General features: G+C 35.7%; 1 protein-coding gene across 6 annotated transcripts in view; it reads right to left on the bottom strand.

Annotated features, from left to right (window-relative positions):
* Positions 1-15,706: 15,706 nt before the first annotated feature.
* The window catches only part of CAPS2 (calcyphosine 2), a 111,614-nt gene continuing 106,178 nt past the window's right edge, over positions 15,707-21,142 (bottom strand). For all 6 annotated transcript variants that reach the window (XM_053586058.1, XM_053586061.1, XM_053586056.1 and 3 more), the window contains one exon: positions 15,707-17,751. In XM_053586058.1, coding sequence (XP_053442033.1) covers positions 17,576-17,751 — 176 coding nt within the window. In that variant the 3' untranslated portion in view covers positions 15,707-17,575. The remainder of the gene's footprint in view (positions 17,752-21,142) is intronic.

Below are 21,142 nucleotides of genomic sequence, written 5' to 3'. Positions count from 1 at the left end.
ACTCACTTTAATGATACATAAATAATAGCAAGAATGAGAAGATAAAAGAAGTGCCATAAAAAGTATATGACACCAGCACCAAGAAGGAGAAGTTGTTGCTGTGAATTTTAAATAATTGCAATAATTTTGGATCAAAAGCATACTTTTAAAAATGTCAGGAATTCATATAGAAATCATAAAAAATGAGAAAGGACAGAGACAGAAAAGTTTTTTTAAAAAAGCATAGAATAGCTGATATAAATATTATCCAAGAGTATCAGGATTGTTTAAGCAGATGCAATTTTTTGTATTAATGTCAGCCAGTCAATAAATATTTATTGTGTATTCTGTGCCAGACACAGAGCCAGGAACTGTCCTACATAGTGTAACATATTGATGCCCAAAGAAGAAGATGCCAACTGCCCCCTCCAGGAAGGTAATAACATTATCTTAATATTAATATCTTAATAATATTAAATGCAGGCAGCCAGGGGATGCAAAGAATAGGAAGAATGCAATGGAGGGTAAAAAGGGAGAAATCCGATGCTTCTGGTATTACAGGTTAAACCTGAAAACATGTTTTAAACTATTTATATAATTCCAGGAATAGACTATATTTACCTTCTTAGTGATACTATAATGTGAAAGGAAAGCATAAATGGTAAATGCATCACAATGTCACCCTCCCTCTGCCTTCCAGCCTTTATCATCTCAGTAATTCCTTTAAAACTGACCTCAAGCATCATCTTCTCTGTCTTCTCTCATTTTCATGACACATATACAAACACACACATGCACAGAGTACTATTTCTATACATAGCCTGCTACCAATCACTTACCACACTTACTATAGTCACTGACATTAATCTGCAGATTAATCTCCAGGATCCCTCAGGTTTCCTGAAGAAAGAAAGCATGTTTTATTCTACTCTGCACCACTGGGGCCTAGCACAGTCTCTAGCATGTAATAATCGATCACAGATGCTATTGAATGAATGAAGGAATAAGCCTGTAGCTCTTAAAGAGAGAGCAGCGACAGAAGAGTAAACACCACCATCAGCTGTGATTCACCTCTGCTGAGCCCTGTAACCACATTTTCTTACTCTGCCTCCTCACTTAGCTCCAGCCATCCTGGCCTCAGACTCACTGTCTTCAGCCTCACCAGGCACACCTCTGCCTTAGGTCATCTGCTCTGCTACCCATTTTTTCCCAGGTCTCCTTAGATCTCATTTTCTCAGATGTTTCAAATAATTTTCTCAATAACTAACTTGACCATTCTATTTAAAATCATTCTCATCCTAAAATTCATAAGGAACTACAAAAGAATCCAAATAGCCAAAGCAATCTTGAGCAAAAAATAACAAAGCTGGAGACATCATACTATCTGGCTTGAAAATATACAAAACTATGGTAACCGAAAGAGCATGGGACTGGCATAAAAACAGACACATAGAACAATGGAGCAGAATAGAGTGCCCAGAAATAAACACACACATTTACAACCACTGATTTTTTACAAAGGTGCCAAGAACACACAATGTGGAAAGGGCAATCAATCTCGTCAATAAATGGTGTTGTGACAACTAAATGTTCTGAATTTCCACATGCATAAAAATTAGACCTTTATCTCACACCATATGCAAAAATCAACTCAAAATATATGAAACCCTTAAATGTAAGACCCCAAACTACAAAACCTCTAGAAAAAAAATAGAGGAAAAGCTCCATGATATCGGTCTTGGCAATAACATTTTAAATAAGGCTTCAAAGCGCAGCGCCTGTGGCTCAAAGGAGTAGGGCACCGGCCCCATACACCAGAGGTGGTGGGTTCAAACCCAGCCCTGGCCAAAAATAGCAAAATAAATAAATAAATTAATTAATTAATTAATAAGGCTTCAAGGCACAGAAAACAGAATAAAAATAAACAAAGGGGATTACATCAAATCAAAAGGCAGTTCTACTCAGCAAAGGAAGGAAACATTGGAGTGAATAAACCACCTACAGAACAGGAGAAAATATTTACAAACTATACATCTGACAAAGGACTAATATCCAGAATCTACAAAAAAAGAAAAAAAAGAAAAAGAAAAGAAGAAAACTTAAACAAATCAGTAAGAGAAAAACAAATAACCCTGTCAAAAAGTGGGCAAAAGACATGAACAGACATTCAGATGTTTTTCAAAAGAAGATATACAAATGAACAACAAACATATGAAAAAATGTTCAGCATCACTAACCATCAAGGAAATGCAAATCAAAACCACAGTGAGAAATCATCTTACCTGTGTTAGAATGGCTTTTATTAAAAAGTTTCAAAAACACTAGATGATGCTATGAATACACAGAGAAAGGAATGTTGGTGGGACTGCAAACCTGTCTACATCTATGGAAAACAGTAAGGAGATTCCTCAAAAAAATAAATGTAGACCTACCATTTGATCAGCAATCCCACTGCAAGGACCTAAAGAAAAATAAGTTATTACATCAAAAAGATACCTCCATTCAAATGTTTATTCACAATTGCAAAGATGTGGAATAATTCTAAGAGCATATCAATTCACAAGTGGATAAAGAAAATGTGTTGTGTATGTATACGCACACACATACACACCATAGGGTACACTCAGACAGAAAAAGGAATGAAATGATGTTGTTTGCAGCACCCTGGATGGACCGAAGGCCATCATTCTAAGCGAAGAACCTCACAAATGGAAAACCAAACACCATATGTACTTACTAATAAGTAGGAGCTAAACGATGGGGACGGGTACACAGGGGCTCAAAGAAATATAAAGAGCATGGAGACCAAAAAGGGGAGAGAGTAAGAAAGAGGTTGAGAAATAAAAATGCACCTGTCTGTATAATGAATACTATGCTGGTGATAGGCACACTAATGCCTTAATTTAAGCCTAATTTTATAAAAGGTATTTATGTAACAAAAACATTTATACCCCCTCAATATTTTGAAATAAAATAAGGTATGTGTATACACACACACACAAAGAACTCAAACAACTCAATGGCAAGAAAACAAATAACCCAATCAACAAATAGGCAAAAAACCTTGAGATACTTTCTCAAAAGAAAATGTACAAATAGTCAACGGGTATATGGAAAAACATTCAATGTCACTAATCATCAGGGAAATGAAAATTAAAATCACAATGAGATATCACCTTACATCCTTACAATGGCTACGATGAAAAAGAGAACAGATAAAAAGTGTTGGAAAGAGTCCAGAGAAAAGGAACCCCTTGCACAATGTTGGTGGGAATGTAAATTAGTGCAGCCTTTATGGAAAACAGCATAGATGCTCCTCAGAAAATTAAAAATAGAATTATCGTGTGATCTAGCAATCCCACTGCTGGATATACATCCAAAGGAAATAAAACCAGGATGTTGAAGAGATATTGTACTGCTGATCACAATAGACAGGTATGTAATCAACCCAGACGTTCATAAACAAGTGAACAAAAAAGAAAACATGGTATGGTATATCTACACAGTGGAGTACTATTCAGTCATAAAAAAGAAGGAAGCCCTGTGCTCTATGATGATATGAATGAACCTGGAACCTGGAACTTCTGACACTCTATGATACTTTGAATGAACCTGGAATACTTTCTGACAAAGAAATTCAGGCACAGAAATTCAAATAATGCATGATATCACTCATCTGTGGAATCTTAGCATTTTTTTTTTTTTTGAGTTTTTTTTTTTTGTAGAGACAGAGTCTCACTGTACCGCCCTTGGGTAGAGTGCCGTGGCGTCACAAGGCTCACAGCAACCTCTAACTCTTGGGCTTACGCGATTCTCTTGCCTCAGCCTCCCGAGCAGCTGGGACTACAGGCGCCCGCCACAACTTCCGGCTATTTTTTTGTTGCAGTTTGGCCGGGGCTGGGTTTGAACCCGCCACCCTCGGCATATGGGGCCGGCGCCCTACTCACTGAGCCACAGGCGCCGCCCGGAATCTTAGCATTTTAATCTCATATCAGTAGAGAATAAATGGTGGTTATCAGAGACTAGGGTGGTGGAGGGTAGTGAAGATATTGGGGAGATACAAAATTTCAGTTAGAGGAATAAGTTCAAGAGCTCTATTGTACAATATGGTGCCTATAGTTAATAATGTATTGTACTCTTGAAAAATGCTAAGAAGTGGGCTCAGCACCTATGGCTCAGCGGCTAGGGCACCAGCCACATACACAGGAGCTGGCAGGTTCAAATTCAGCCTGGGTCAAGTACAAACAAACAAACAAACAAACAAAAAATAGCCAGGCATTGTGGCAGGTGCCTGTAGTCCCACCTACTTGGGAGGCTGAGACAAGAGAATTGCTTAAGTCCAAGAGTTTTAGGTTACTGTGAGCTGTGATGCCACAGCACTCTACCAAGGGCAACATAGTGAGACTCTGTCTCAAAAAAAAGAAAAAAAGAATAAGTGGATGTAAAATGTTCTCATTACAAAAATGATAAGTGTGTAAGATAATGAATATGTTAATTATCTAGATTTAGTCTTTCCACAAGGCACAACCACTTTAAAACATGTTCATAACACATGTAATTTTATCTGTATAATATTGAATACAAATGGTTCTATCTTACCTCTCAAAAAATGTAAACTTGATATAGAATTAAAAACACCAATCATAAAGGTACAAATTTATTTTAAAAAATTAAGCTCAGATTTCAAATTCTCCTAAGACTTTTGAAGCACTCTTAAGTTTCCCTCACCAGCTTCATCAATTTTGTAACAAGCTGGACACCCCTTCTCTTCTTAAAACACATAGTGAATACAAGATGAAAAAAGATATAGTAGGCTGGGCGCGGGGGCTTATGCCCGGGAGATCGAGATGCGAGGTTCAAGACCATTCAGAGCAAGAGCGAGACCCCGTCTCTAAAAATAGCTGGACGTTATGGTGGAAGCCTATAGTCCCAGCTACTCAGGAGGCTGAGACAAGAGAATCACTTGAGCCCAAGAGTTTGAGGATGCTGTGAGCTGCGATGCGAGAACACTCTACTGAGGGCCACAAGTGAGACTCTGTCTCAAAAAGAAAAAAAAAAAAAAAGATCTAGTAATACATTCTGCTAAAATTTCTCAAGATAATAATTAAAGGAAGATGTGTTTACTAGAAAAATTATATCTCTTAGTCTCAAGATTAGAATTTTACCACTGTGTCAGATAAGTCTTAAGCAGAAGTATGACAGGAGCTGAAAATGGATTTAGGGAATAAATAAGCAGGCTTGAAAATGAGGACACTTCAAGTTTTGAATAGTAATGTTTGCACCAAAACCAAAAAGACTTAATTTTCTTTGGTAATAAGTCCTCTGCAGTTGGTAGTATGATTGTGTTGAGTGAAATGAGGAGGCCGGAAAGAAGCAGCAAAAACACAAAGATAATTGCCCTAGTCTGCAGGAACTGCTTTAACACACAACCAGGAGCAGGTGCCTTAAACAACAGAAACTTTACAGTTCTGGAAGCCGAAAGCTTGAAATCAAGACATCGGCCACATTGCTCTTTCCGAGACCTGTGAGGGAAGGACTGTATTTTCTCTGCATCTTTGTAGAATCTTCTTCCTCTATGTTCTGTGTTCAAATTTCACCTCTTATTGGGGCCACAGTCATATTGCATTAAGGTCCAAGTCCACTCAAATTACCTCTGTAAAGACTTCACCTATTTGTATCTCCAAATAAAGTCCCATCCTAAGACAGAGAATTAGGATGTTTGTAGAAGCTTTGGGAGCAGAGGTGTCACAATTTGACCCCTCATAGTAATCAACACCTTTTTGGGTGCCTACTATGTTCCAAAAATTTGACAATTTGTCTCATGTCATCCCCTTAACCATTAGAGGAAAGTACTTCTTGATATCAGAGACCTGAGGCTTATTACTTAGCCAGGCCAAGCATTTTTATTCTCATAGTAAAACCTTGACCTTCCTTGACCTCCTGTGTAGACAAGTCACTGAAGTAGAAATATAATAGAAGACATTCCTAATGAAGTACCGAAAATCATATCTTTAGAATTGCTTCCTTTTTATTCATGTACTCAACTATAACTCTAATTTTACCTTAAAATGCAAATGATGTAACCCAATCATATATACCCTCATAAACCTGAAAAAACAAAAACAAAAAAAACTTCTTCACCACCACACTTTCCATGAAAAATAAAAATTGCCATTGCAAATTCAAAGATTTTAGTAACTACAAACCCTAAAGCCCGTGGTAATTCTTCTTATACATGGGTCACTATGAAAGTTTTGAGACAGACTGTGTTATGTTCTATTTCACTTCCAAGAAACACAGTCAACAGTGTCCTTTCTGATTCACCTGTGCATTGATGAAATACTATTAATAACATTCCTTTATGTCTCTGAATCATGTGTAATTTGTTTTGAGTCCCCGTCTACTGGGTGGGCAGGCAGGGATAGGGCTACAGAGAGGTGATAGAAACAACGTCTAAGGGATACCAAAAAACTCAGGAGTTGAGATCAATTTTATTTCAATGCAATATATTAAAAAAAAAAAGTTAATGCCAAAATATTCATGATGAATGAAACATAAAAGATTTAAATATAGGCAACATCAGTATTACTGATTTTCTGTCGTCTGTCTAATATAGATCTGATCTGCCCAGGATTCTTACTGTTTCATCTTTGTTTAAATTATGATATTTGAATCTTTTAAAATCAAGATTAATTTTTAAATTATTGAATTAAAAGATTACTTATTTGATCACTGGATTTTTTGACAGTGCCTTAACTGTTATGCCTGGGGTAGGGGTCTTGCTTGCCTCACTCTGATACCAGACTTGCTGGCAGGACGTTCAATCTTCATTGCTTGTGTACTCGGCTTACCTCTGCCGATGGGCAGTCAGACGGGGGCCTGGAGAGCTCGCCTGGGTCAGAACATCTGAGGAACAGCCTCTGGTACTCAGTTCACACTGGTTAGTGTGACCAGTATCATCATCATATGCTATGTTTAAAGAAAAGTCTTCCTCAATTTATACCTAACCTCTGCTTGCTTTTATTAAAAAACCTCAAAAGAGTTATCTAATGCCTACTAAACCCACATTCTCACTTTTTTCCTTTCTCAACAACAATTCTGCTTTCTCTACCATTTCAGACCATCAAATCCATGGTCACCGTTTGCCCTGATTTTATGCAACATAACCTGTCTTCTCACATTCTTGATTACGGATTGATGTCTTGGCATCCAGGACACTACGCTCTTCCGACATTACTCCTTGTCCCCTGCCAACATGTTTCTTTTGCTGCCCACTTCACTCTTGTTATGCCTTGAAAGTTATTCTAGGACTCAGACCTGGGCTGTCTTTTCTTTTGTGTCTACATCAAGTCCCTCGGTGTTTCACAAATTCTCAAGACTTCAAATGCCACCCGATAGGGTGATTCTGTATCACCAATCCTTGATCTGTCTCCTAAGCTCTTTACTTATAAATCCAGTTACCTGTTTAACATTTCCATTTAGATATTTAATAAGAATATCAAACTATGAACAAAACAAGCATTTGCTTTTCTCCTCCAAACTTGTTTCACCCCAATCTTCTTCCCTCTTAGTGAACGGTAGCACTACCGACCCAGTTACTCAGTTTAACACATCACACTTACTTCCCGCTTTTTCTCACTTGGCAGGGTGCGACCAAAGGGACTGTTGATGCTGCATCCAAAATCACAAGTCCAGCCACATTTCCCCAGAGCTACAGCCTTGTCCAACCAAATCACCAGCTCACACCTGGATTGTGAAAATCTCCTCTTACAGCCCCAATCCAGACCCCTTCTAGCTTTCAGAGGGGCTCAAGGGAAATCAGATCACAGCATTCCTCAGCTTTTCCTTGGGCTTGGAATATAAATCCAGACTCCTTCCCTTGGCCTATGAGGCTTTACATTAGTATTGTTCAACATTTTCTATTTCACAACACACTCAAACCTATAGTTAAACTACTGTGGCACATTTAAATTCTGTTGATGAAAAAGAGGGGGAAAAAAATAATATACTCACTATGCTTTGAACTTCTTTCAAAAGTAATTTAGTTAATAATCTTTAAAAATTTTTCCAGCACACCTAAGATCCCCTCACACCACATCAGTGTGCCACAGCACCCTGCTTGAAAATCACTGCTTCCCAGGATCCAACCCTTGTCTACCTCCCTAACCTCCTTGCCTAAGATTCTCTAAGTTCGAGGGACACCCCTTTTCTTTATTCCTTGAATACACCAAACTAATTTGCGCTTCAGGGCCTTACTACTGTTTCTGCTGTGCGAAATGCTCTTTCTCTTCCATTCTGCCTCATTTAGGTCTCAAGTAGAAGGTCACCTCCTCGGGGAATTTTCTTAGACTCTCGCCGTGCACACTGTTTATTTTTGTCTCTTCGAAAGACCAAAATTATTTGTTTACTTGATCACTATCTCCTACTACTACACACTGTATTAATAATAATATGGGGGTAGGCAATTTATGAATATTGTTCAGGGCACTATCTTGAACCTAGAATAGTGCCTGTCCTATAAAGCTACTCAGTAAGTGTGTGTTGAATGCACGTATGGTTGAATGGATAACTGTATGGATGAATAAATTAATCAATCAAGCTATTATGGTGGGAGATGGGATCTCTGACACCTGCTAGTCATATTGGGGTTCACAGCTGGGGTGCATGGTTTTCACACAGAGCCTCTCTCCTCTGAGTGCCCATAATCTCCCTAGGAAGTTGCTGCCAGGGTATAGGTAACATGACACTGCTTTCTTAGGACAAAAAAATTCTTTCCTTTTCTGTTTCAGAAAAAACTCTAAAAAGTTTCCCTTTGCACATCACAGGGGGCTAATCTATCAGATCCTCCTCAAACAAACTCAACCCTTCCACCACCAGGAACACCTATACAAAGACAGGGAAGGTTCAGATTCTGAACTGAGTTCTTGGCAATTTCTGCTTCTGATCCTGAGACAAGAAAAACAAAAGCTTGCCTGATTGGACTAGAGGGATCGCCCTTCTTTCCTACATTGTATAGCAATAAAAATCAAACATAAATTAGAAGCTCTATAAATGATCTTGCCATATTTGTAACCAGTGCAACTGTTAGAGAAAATAGGCATTTTTTAAAAGCAAGGAAATTATATGATACTTAACCTAAGGTAGTAATAAATAAAGTCACTAATTCTGAAACCAATGCAGTGTGATGAGTTCCCACTGCTCGTGTCAAATACACGTTCGGCAAGTCTTTGACTTTACGTTATGGTTCAGAAGTTTACTTTAAGAGAGGATTCCTTTTGGATTCTCTGTACCACATGCTCTAACAGATCATTTTCTTCCATACAGCTGAGACCAGATAGAGTTACTGTGCCTATTTTCTCCTTTAATGTCTCAGAAAAATTTTGTTAATTGTTGAGTCATATGAATTAAATCCCCTGAATATTTGACAAAATGTTTTTGATAGTCTTGCTTTTATTCAAGTTCTACTTGCTATTGTAAGTAAAAAAAAAAAAAAATCTCTGTTTAGCAACTTAAACAAATGTTTTACTTCGTTCATGAAGTAATGGGTCAATATGGAAGGGCTTAGCTGGGTGGTTCTCACTTGGAATCTTTCACGTGAATATAGTAAAATGTTGGCTGGGATTCTGATTCCCGCTATCAGCCAGGAGCTCAGTTCTGCTGTTAACCAAAGCCTTATCAGCCTGATAGTCTTCAGTAGCCCAATTTCTTACCTGGTGGATCAAGTCTCAGCAAAAAGGCAGAAATTAGGGTCGGGCATGGTGGTGTGGCTCACTCCTGTAATCCTAGCACTCTGGGAGGCCCAGGTGGGTGGACTGCCTGAGCTCAGGAGTTCAAGACCAGCCTGAGTAAGAGTGAGACCCCAATCTCTAAAAACAACCAGGCATTGGGCTCCTGTAGTCCCAGATACTTGGGAGGCTGAGGCCAGAGAATCACTTGAGCCAAGAGTTTGAGGTTGCACTTTACCACGGGTGACAAAGTGAGACTCTGTCAAAAACAAAAAATGAACAAAAACAACAACAACAAAAAAGACAGAAATTATATTGCCTTTCCTTCCCTAGTCTGGGGAGTAACACATCATCACTTTACCCACAATTTATTAGCTACACAGAAGTAACACTTCATCCAAGCAAAAGGGACTTGGATCCCACCTCCTGATGTGAAGACAAGCTTACTATGTAAGAACATATTAGATGAGAGATACTATTGCAACCATCTTTGGAAAACTCAATCTGTTATGGGATTCAAGGTCATCCACGGTCTTAGTATGCACATCAAAGATAGTAATAACGTGGCTAAAGTCTCTACACATATCATCTTCCAAACATTTTGTTACTCGTCCCTTTTAAACCTGCAGTCTTGCTACATGTGTTGAAGAGAAAGAGTTGACAGCCTTAATATGAGATTTTTATTTTCCCTTGTGTGCTCTCCTGAAGAAAAAGAATTAATAAGAATTAAAGGCTTATTAAATGCAGGAGGAAGTGGTGACATATAAATTATTCCTACCTATTAAAGATGTTACTTTAAGAGAAAAGTTCTAATGATTGTCATTTGGGATATCAGTGAAAGCAAAAAAAGACTTTTAATTTCTTCATTTCAGGCAAAAAAGCCCAGAAGAAGTAAATGAACCCTGGGTAAAATTTATGTGCTAGATTGGGGTAAGTACTATTCTGTATCCACATGTCTATTATATTCATTATAATCGATTCTGCTGAATAGAATATAGACATGAATGTGTCTATAGCAGTTACGTGAACCTGCAGCTGAAGACTCCACAGCTTGCAGAGCGACACAGCTATTGTGCAGGAAATCAGTATTCACGGATTTCAAAGTCTGTGCTCATCCCACATCATTTATATTACAATATTAATATAACTACATGCTGTTTCTTGATGGAGTGGTCATCTGGATGCTTCCTCCAAATTACTTTTCATTGCAACATATTTTCTAAATGTTCTTCTGTAAGAGACTATTCAACCCCTAATAAGTGGTACATTTTTATAACTGATACATGATTTTCTTGAAATAAGTCATTTGTTTCATATTGGTTTTATTATCATTTAAAAATCCCAGGAAAGTTAATGGGTAAAAATCATTACATTTTATATCTAAATTCATTTAGCCTTGGCTCAGAAGCCCCATTCTAACTTAATGAAAGGAAAAGTTAAACTCAACGGGAACCTCGATTATTTTCACCTTGCATAAAATTTGTCACTGGATAGGTAATTATTTTTAAATCCCTCCAAATAAACTCACCTTGTTTAGACATCAAAAACTATACAGATCAGCTTACATGGGATTAAAGAGAGAAGTCTGAAAATATGTATCCATTAATATATTTTTATAATGTATACATTCAAATCTCCAAAATCCCTCTCCATTTCAGTTTTTCTATAAGAACACTTTAATTTCCTTCTCAATAATATCTAACACAACACAGGTTTTCACAGCAGTGAATTATTGTGATCCTCTGGGATGATACAGGCCTTCTGTGCTTTTCTGAGCCTCGTTGCAGCCGTGTTACATCCATTACGGACTGCAGGCGTTTGAATCTTTACCACTTGAGGCGTTGCGGGTGCCTTGAATGCCCTGCCATCTGGGGGTCTGCACTTCAGCCAACTTAGTCATGCACAAGTAGTAGCTTCCTTCTGGTAGTTAATCATGGCCCTCTCCCCCAAATCTTTGAGATAAGTGAAAATTAGCTACCCCACCTCAACTGCCAGGATATAATGATAGAAATTTCAGAGTAAATTCTGCCACATACATTTGTTAAACAAACATTTCTTGCTAGGAAGGTAGAAAAGGATTATACAGCCTGTTCTATAAACTTAGAGAAATCCAGTAGTTTGTCCTTTTAAGAGTTCCAACCATCACCCGTGAAAGGCTCACAAGCAAAAGTAACAGCACCGCGCAAAGGGGAAGGATCTGGTTACCTTACTTTCAGAGTTGGGTGACCACAAGCAGTTCTAACTCATTAGGTGAACTAAAGATCACTTAGGGTTCTAACAAGACACTATTTTCATGGATGAAACGCTCTGTGCTTAAAAGGTTAATTAGCTGAGCATCAGATGTTGACTAAGTGCCAGAAAATTGAAGTGATATGGTAGTCCCTGAGCTGTAAGGCCTTGTCGGAGAAGAGCTGTCTAAAGCCTGCAGTCTGCGTGTTCTTCATTGGGGCAATTAGCTGACTGTGTATAGTTGAAGCTTGCACAATACGGCTCATTTATACTACGTGCATGATCTATGCCAAAGTGTTTTTATACAAAATGCTCAAATGCAAAAACAAGTTACTGCTGCTCAACAAATTGCACGTTGACCCAGCCTACAAATATTGATTTAACTCGTACCCCACGTCAGACACTGCGCTGATGGACATGAGGAGCACCAATAAGATGTTATCCTACCCTCAAGTAGTTTACCATCTAGTGGCAGAAACGCATGCAAAGGGGCAATTACAGGATGAAGGGATAACTCCTGCAGTCAGGGCACACTGAGGGTGCCAGTGCGATCCCAAGGAAGGGCAATGACAATCAGACTTCAGAGTCTGTCTGACTTACAAACATATGAATTAAGTTAAATTCACTAAGCAGAAAAAATAGTTTTAGATGAAAGTAGCAAAACAGGTATGAAAATACAGGTTTGACGCCTCACAATCAACTTGAAAAACTGTGAAGTAGTTAAGAATGGCTGGAGGCCTTTCTAAGAAGAATATGTACTCAACCCTACTATGAAACTAATTTATGGCTTTCACATGAAAGCTGTAACTCAGTTACAACCTAAGACTAGGGGGAAGGGGGAAAAGGAGGGGAGGGAGGGGGGAGATAGGCAGAGGGAGGAGGATTGGTGGGGGTACCCTATGATCGCATTAATGTACACAGCTATGATTTAATTAAAAAAAGGAAAAAAAAAAAAAAGAATGGCTGGAGGCCTGTGCAGAGCGAGCTGAGTTAGGCAGATGAGCTTCAGGACACCTGATCGTACAGGCTTCATGTGTTAGGATCAGAGTCTGAACTTTTCCGAAAAGTGTGGGATATCGGGGAAGAATTTTATTCATGAAGTAATGTACATTTTCCAAAGGTCATCATAACATCAACATTCAGGATGGGTTGGAATAGGATTGGGGAGGAGGCGGAGCTGATGAGGGTACGGTAGACCCAAGGCATTGGGGAATAGCAAAAGAGACAGATTCAAATTATGATGTGAAAATGAGTGGATATAGGAAGTGGGAGAAAAATCTGGAATACTCTCATAGCCTCGGGCAACTCAACAGATAGTCCTGCTCACCACATAAAAATGACTGACAAATAATGATTAAAATCGCAGTGGCTTCAATATGAGGCATTTGAAGTTGTGTAACTTTAAACATGGAAGAATATGGTAGGAGCTTCCTCTCATGAACGGATACAGATACAGCCCTGTCAGATTCTCTTTGGTCTTCTTTTGCTTGGCTAGTGTTATACAGGCTCATTCCCTTCTATCTCTTTAAGCCATTTCACTATAGGTGTGTGTCCTTATTGGTCAACACAAGAGTAATTACCGTTTATCAGGGCACGTACTTTATTTCTGCAAATCCTACGAACTGTAATCTCATAAAACCATATGAAATAATCTGTAGTAAACATAACCTATTGAACACAATTTCTTCTTGAAGTAATTGTCAACAGCTTAGACTGACTAGAAGTCAAAAGTAGAAAGTAGTATCAAGGGTGGTGCCTGTGGCTCAGTGAGTAGGGTGCAGGTCCCATATGCCGGAGGTGGTGGGTTCAAACCCAGCCCCAGCCAAAAAAAAAAAAAAAAAAGGTAGTATCAAAATTATTAATTATTCTCTGTGATCCAGTCTTGATGGAGAATCACTGGCTCATTATCCATACATACATATATAGGGAAAATGGGAAATTGTAGCTAAGTGAACCTTTATTTACAAAACAGTCACTACAAAATTTTACAAAATATTTCTCTATGTTTTAACATATAAGTATAAAAAAATATAAAATATGGTATAAAATATAATATAAAACATAACACTAGTTTTGTTAATTTTCCCTTTTATGGGGGACCTTTGGAACATCCTTATAAAACCAAAAACAGGAACATTTTAATCATACTATAATTGCTTCATTACAGAAAAATACATTCTTTCCATTAAAATGTAACTAAAAATTGCTATATAATGTCCCTTCTTTTCTAATACAATGTGAGTTTTTCCTAAAAATTCTGTAAAAATTTATTTATAAAGAATAAAAACAGCTAGGCAGCATGGCCCATGCCTTGTAAACTTAGCACTCTGGGGGGCCAAGGCAGATGGATTGCTTGAGCTCACAATTACAAGAACAGCATGAGCAAGAGTGAGACCCCCGTCTCTAAGAAATAGCTGGGCATACTGGTGGGCACCTGCAGTCCAGCTACTCAAGAGGCTGAGGCAAGAGGATTGTTTGAGACCGAGAGTTTGAGGTTGCTGTGAGCTATGATGCCACTCTACTCAGGGTGACAAAGTGAGACTCTGTCTCAAAAAGAAAAAAAAAGAATACAAACATTAATATCAATGTATACTACTCCATAAATAATATGATTAATTGGAAAAGCAATACTACACCACAAGCAAAAATAACTTTCAAAGATCTAGAGACCTATAAATTACATATAAACTATGACATTAATGTAATGACATTATAACATACAGTTTAATAAAGTTATTTAAAAGATATTGATATGAGGACAATTAATGACAATTAAGGTTATGGGGTGGGGAGAAAAAAGCAGAAAGAGGGACAGAGGGAGGGGGGTGGGGCCTTGGTGTGTGTCACACTTTATGGGGGCAAGACATGATTGCAAGAGGGACTTTGTCTAACAATTGCAATCAATGTAACCTGGCTTATTGTACCCGATGATAAAAACTATTCTCAAACCAAAAAAAATAAATAAATAAATAAAAATAACAGATACTTTTGTCGCTTTGTACTGTTATGTCAGATTCACCTTTCGTGGTGATAATTTGTTTTGCTTAACATACTCAGAAAGTGGATGCTTACAGAAATTTCTTTAATGTGTATTTTTTAAACATATAAGAAATATGTATTCATGAATAATCTTTATGAAATGAGCAAAGAAAAAGCCATCATTATGGTTACAGGACATATTAATGTAAAATGTTAAATAGCAATGTAGGAATAAGTATGTGAATACCCATTTAAAGAAAAATTACAATATACATATATATATGTATTGCCTATTATAATATTATGTATATGTATTATGTTAAGTATTATTATGTATATGTATTGTATATTACATATATTATAATGTACAATACATATACATATGTATTTCAGTTTTTAAAAATTTTATAGCATTTTTAGTATATGAGAATGTGTGATGAGGAATGCCTAGTATTTCATAGTATTATTGAAGTTCTCTCATTTTGGAGTAATTGACTTAACTATTCCTCTAACAATGGACATTGCCCCTGGTCCGAGGATTTTTGTACCATGAATAATGATACAAAACATATTTTTATGCATAATTTAAAAAAAAAATTCCAAAAAAAAAAAAATTTTGGAATCTTGAAGGCTGTTTAGGATTTCAAAAGTCAATTTTTATGTTGTGCATGCTTGAAAGTGTCATTTCTCTTAAATGGTCTTCTGTTAAACTGTACACTAAATAACAGATTTCACGGTAGCAAAGTCGAAGAAGAATGCAGGCAGGGAAACAAATTCAAAAGCAGAATGATTTATTGTCACTGATTCTAACAACAACAAAAAATTGATTATATATTTTCTAACTCTATACGGAAACAATGATGTAAAATAATAAGAAAATAACTGCAAAAAAGTTACATCTCAGAAGTAGAGGTGTGTCCTACAAATAGCTGCATTTCAATATTATGTTAAGATGATAAAAGTTAATAACAAGAGCATTCTGCCATGTTAACATAATGAGTTCCAGAAGTACCTCTATTTTTTTAACAATATAACAGCCTATATGTTTTCTGATAATATTCATAAGAATATACGATGTACCCACAGTAAGAATAAGTTTTTGTTAAGGAGAACTAAATAAACATTTCTTAGTGAAAAATACTATATGAATTTTGAACACCCATAGTGTCAGTCATTTTAACACAAGAACAATTTGTAGAGTTTAAGAAGGTTAGATGAATCTTTCTATATTCATAAGATGAATATGACTTATTCAGATTCATCAGGTGAATATGACTTAGCAATAGAGTTATAGACTAATTTCTCCCAAAAATTCTTCTAGCATATTGTTTAATTTCAACAATCTGAGAAAATGCTACAAAATAGATAATTAAGCCAGTGAGAGTAGCACTAAGAGTTTTATACATTTTTTTCTTTCTGATATTTTAGTACAATGCTATAGTACCTCTTTAAATCTTAAAAAATACAACTCTGAATGTATTGGGCTCACGTGTATCATACCTCTGATAGTTCTGCCAAGTATAGATAGATAAACTGATATGTTTAAAGTCATATTCTACAAAGTGTATATTTTGATTTTTGAACCATTTATTTTTTCTAATTTATATTAACATATTAAAATTATGAATTTGTAAACAACTCATAAAGTTTTCTCTTATCTGTATTCCCAGGGACAAGAAATAAATAATTTGGAAAGAATGACTATAATATGCTTAAACATTAATAATGCATATTTAGAAGGAAATGATTTGGTTGTTTGGTATACCAAAAAGTGGTGTTTAGAATAACATATGTTGATTTCAGGACACAAAATAGGCTTTTACATTCTGGGTAAAAATTACAAAAATAATACACTTTTCATGATCTTAAGAACATTTCCCCTTTATATTGTTTCTAGCTGAATAATTCTATGTTGGTGAAAAGTGTTGCTTTAAAAAAAAAAGAGAATAAAGAAAGATCAAAACTGGTCACCAGAATAACTACATTGTGCTCTATTGAATAAATACATAATTTAGAAGATAAAAACGTATAAGACAAGTCAATGTTTAAATGGACATTGTAGGGATTTATCCTCATCATTCTAAATATTCAAAATACAAAAACCACCTATAATCACACTGCTTGAAAAATATCACTTTCACATCCTTTAATTCCTTTAACATTTTCCTATATTTAAAACATGTTGAACTATTTCAGCCTCATCAGCTTTGGGCCCAATTCTAATTCATCAGATTGGAAACGCTGGCAATTACATTCTGAGGAAGGGGTAACAAAACAAACAAACAATATGAAAGGAAAAGCAGCTTGATTACTATATAGGTGCTCTCATATATTCTGATGCTGATGTAACTTTCTTATTGAAGCTAAAAAAAAAGGGACTTCTAAAATATGTTTGAGATACATAATAAACCAAGACCCGTCTTTACAAAGTTACAGACCTATCTTTACAAACTTACAGAAATATTTTCTATGTGTGCGGAGACGCACACACACACTCACACCTACATTTATCTTTCTGAATGTTTCTCATTCTGGAGTAAAAATTTTTTGAGAAAAAATATAAAAGGAAATCTAAAGAAAATATATTCTCTAGTGTTTCATCATACTTCACATTTATCCCTCAATAGAACACAGAGGGCTGATGACATATGCATTATTAAAAACTAAATCCCCCATGGAGTACGTAAGATGTTAGCAAAATCTTCATCAGCTCCTATCCCAATACTTAACCCTTCGTAGTAATCTTCAAATTCTCCATATGACACTTCATCAGGTTTGCTGCAGGCATGTTTCAATGTTTCTAGAAAAGATGATTTGATTTCTTCCTCTGTGGAATGGCCTGTAAAACAGTACTATGAAACAGGTTCCTTAAAAGTTCAGTAAAATGGTTGATAATAACAAAGGACAGGAATTGTCTTATAAAATCTTTTCAGTCTTATTATCAAACATGAACTGGAATTAATTCATCTCATTAATTTGCCACTTGTTCCCTGGCCCCTTCCCCTTGCACTGATCTATCCCCAGGATCCTGACATAGAACACAACCTTATTTTTAATAATAAATGTTTTAATAAGTAAAGAGAAATGGAAAGATGCAAGGAAACTAAAATTAGTCAGACAATACTCAAAAGGGAATAAAGAGAGGTTATGCAATAGCGGAAAAAGGGTCAAAAATCTATGTGACCCTCATTCAAAAGCACTGTAAAGTCAGTTTTCATTTTAAATAGCAGGTTACATGGGAATACCACTCTAAACGTCTGTGAAATGGAGTGGACAAAATTAGGGTAAGAGTTGCATTTTCCCCCCATAAACCATAGATTCTCTAGCAGATTTAGATAACGATGCATTGTAAAGTGCCTTTCAAACAACAGAAATGAAATTTACTTTGGATGTCAAGAAGTTTGCTGTCCTTTAGGAACATAGGAGAAGTAGAGAACAAAGTGGTTGTTCAAAAAAACAAAAAAACTGGTTAAATGAACAAGGATTGAATAACTGGTAGTAGAGATGTTAGTATAAAACAATGAATTTGTAATTGAATGTTATTCAAGGATAAAAATTAATCAAGATTTAATGTATAAATAAAAATAAAGCTTTAATGTATATAAAAATATAAACTGGAGAAATTTCCCTGTTTATCCTCTACACTTTGGAACACATGAATTGTAACATACTTTTTTCTAAGAAATGCATTTCTTACTTAAATTTATATTTTAACTAGTCAAGAATTTCCTACTTCCTTTAAATATTCCTCCTCTGAAAAATACCTGCTCAGAAGTACTTACCTTTCATCATTTGTAACTAAATTTTCTTTTCTCCTCTAAAAAACCAGAAAAATATTTACAATGTATTTCTTTTCTTTCTTTTCTTTTCTTTTTTTTTTTTTTTTTTTTTGAGGCAGAGTCTCAAGGTGTCACCAGGGTAGAGTGCCATGGCGTCATAACTCACAGCAACTTCCAAAACTTCCAATTCTTGGGCTAAAGCAATCCTCTTGCCTCAGTTTTTCTATTTTTAGTAGAGACGAGGTCTCACTTTCTCAGGCTGGTCTTGAACTTGTGAACTCAAGCGATCCACCTGCCTCAGCCTCCCACAGTGCTAGGATTATAGGTGTGAGCCACCAGGGCCAGCTTACAACATCATATTTCTAATACTATTTCACAGAAATACATTTAAGATATCCCATTTCTATTAAACCTTAAAATACTTTGTTCTAATGAATTACTTGACGTATGAAAAAATATTTTCCTTTGTTAAAATTCAATTATTTATAGTATAAAAAGCTTAAGTGGAAATTAATTGTAAATTGTAAATAATTTATGTCTCAGAGATGGGATGTGACTAGATTATAATGTAGCTAATATAATGTAGCTAGTAATAGGGTTTAAAAAATTTTTAATATAGTAAGAGATTTTCCTCTTCTTAATATTATGTAGCTTGTCATATTGTCATCCTTAATGTGAATGCAAAGGCAAATTATGGAATTTTGAAGCTATCAAAGGCTTTAAAAATTTAACAAGAACTGGGCGGCGCCTGTGGCTCAAGGAGTAGGGCGCTGGTCCCATATGCTGGAGGTGGCGGGTTCAAACCCAGCCCCGGCCAAAAAACCACAAAAAAAAAAAAAAACATTTAACAAGAACTAATAGAACTAAAGCTACTTAAGCAACCTAATTAAAATTATTAGACAAGAAAAAACAAAAAGAAAAGATACACCACGTTTAAATCACCTAATTTTGAAATGAGTAAACTATTTTCTCACTTTGTTCTTACCTTTAGCATGACAAATTAAGGAGAAAGAAGCAGAAGATGATGTGTTTAAAGGGGAAAAAGACCAAAGACCATTAAATAACACTAAAAATCCCTTACAGAACTTTACAGTTCTTTTAAAGTTATTGACAAGCAAAGTAAACTATTTTGACCTGAAATAAATATAATGATTAGAAATTTGGAAGGCAATGATTATTAGTTCTAATCTTCATAACCAAATCCATTGGCTTTTTTTCACTTCACAATTAAAAATGGTAAATAAATTTCATGCTCACATAGAAATGTCGATAAATAAAAATAACCTCTAATAAGGGTTAATGATGATTAAAAAAAAATAATTACAGCGTTTCTGATTTTAATGTTAACAAAGTTAACAGTATTTTATGCTATTTAATAGTATATAATTTAAACCATAAATCAAAACGCACCTCTTCATAAAACTTCAATAAATACACACACACAGTGAGAAATAGTCAATAATTATATAGAAATATACTTAACCTCCCTAGTAACAGGGAGATGCAAATAAAATGGTTTGTTTTTGTTTCTGTTTTTTAGCCTATCAGATTGGCAACAGCTAAATTGCTAGCAAAGTTGTGGAAAAATTCACCAAAGAATGGCAGCATAATCATGCATAGCCATTTCACACTGTAATTGGGAGTAGCAAGTAAAATTTTAAATGTAGATTTCCCAGTATTGTAGGTATCAATTTCACCCCAGGGAAACAGTAGAGAATGGATCTGAGGAGTTCATAAATAAACAAATGTATTTGATTATACACATGCTTCATTGATTATACACCAACCTTCAGAAATTAAAATCCTACCAAATAGGAGAATGGTGAGGTAAATTGTAATACATTCGTTTATAAAAAGAATGATATGTAGAAGATAAAAATAAGGTGGCTGTATGTGGATTAACATGGCAATAGCCCAAAGCAAACTACTTATCCACGTTTAGTGCGACTTCAAAAATAATTAGCTATTTATAGTGTATATATAGACAGATAGAAAAATTCACAGACTAAGCACTCAAATAAATGTTAGAAGATGATTTTTACTTTTATGAAAAGCCGTTAAATGAGGGAGGAGTTGTGGTTAACAAATGTTCTCTTTTATAACAAGAATGCATTTATAAATCAATTACGTAAAAAAATAAAGTTAGAAGAGATAGAGCAGGAAATGGATCTCTAGAATTACTCTGAGAAATTTACTACAGCCTCAATTTTTTATTAATATATGCGTGGCTATTGTATATATAGCTCCATTCTGAGACAAATAAGTAAAGACAATAAAACCAAGAATTTTTAAATGAAGAAGAGAAAATAGTTCTCGCGTTTCTGGTCTATAAAAAGTTGTTTATATCCTTCCAAATGGCTTCGATCTTTGTGTTAAATTAATATGATTTAAAGATATTATTTTTTATTTACTAACATTTTAGAAATCCAAACCATTTTTGACTCATAATAA

This window comes from Nycticebus coucang, chromosome 3 (assembly GCF_027406575.1).
Source record: "Nycticebus coucang isolate mNycCou1 chromosome 3, mNycCou1.pri, whole genome shotgun sequence".
Lineage (NCBI taxonomy): Eukaryota > Metazoa > Chordata > Mammalia > Primates > Lorisidae > Nycticebus > Nycticebus coucang.
The sequence above is the reverse complement of the archived record's forward strand: the minus strand, read 5'-3'. Positions and strand labels throughout refer to the sequence as shown.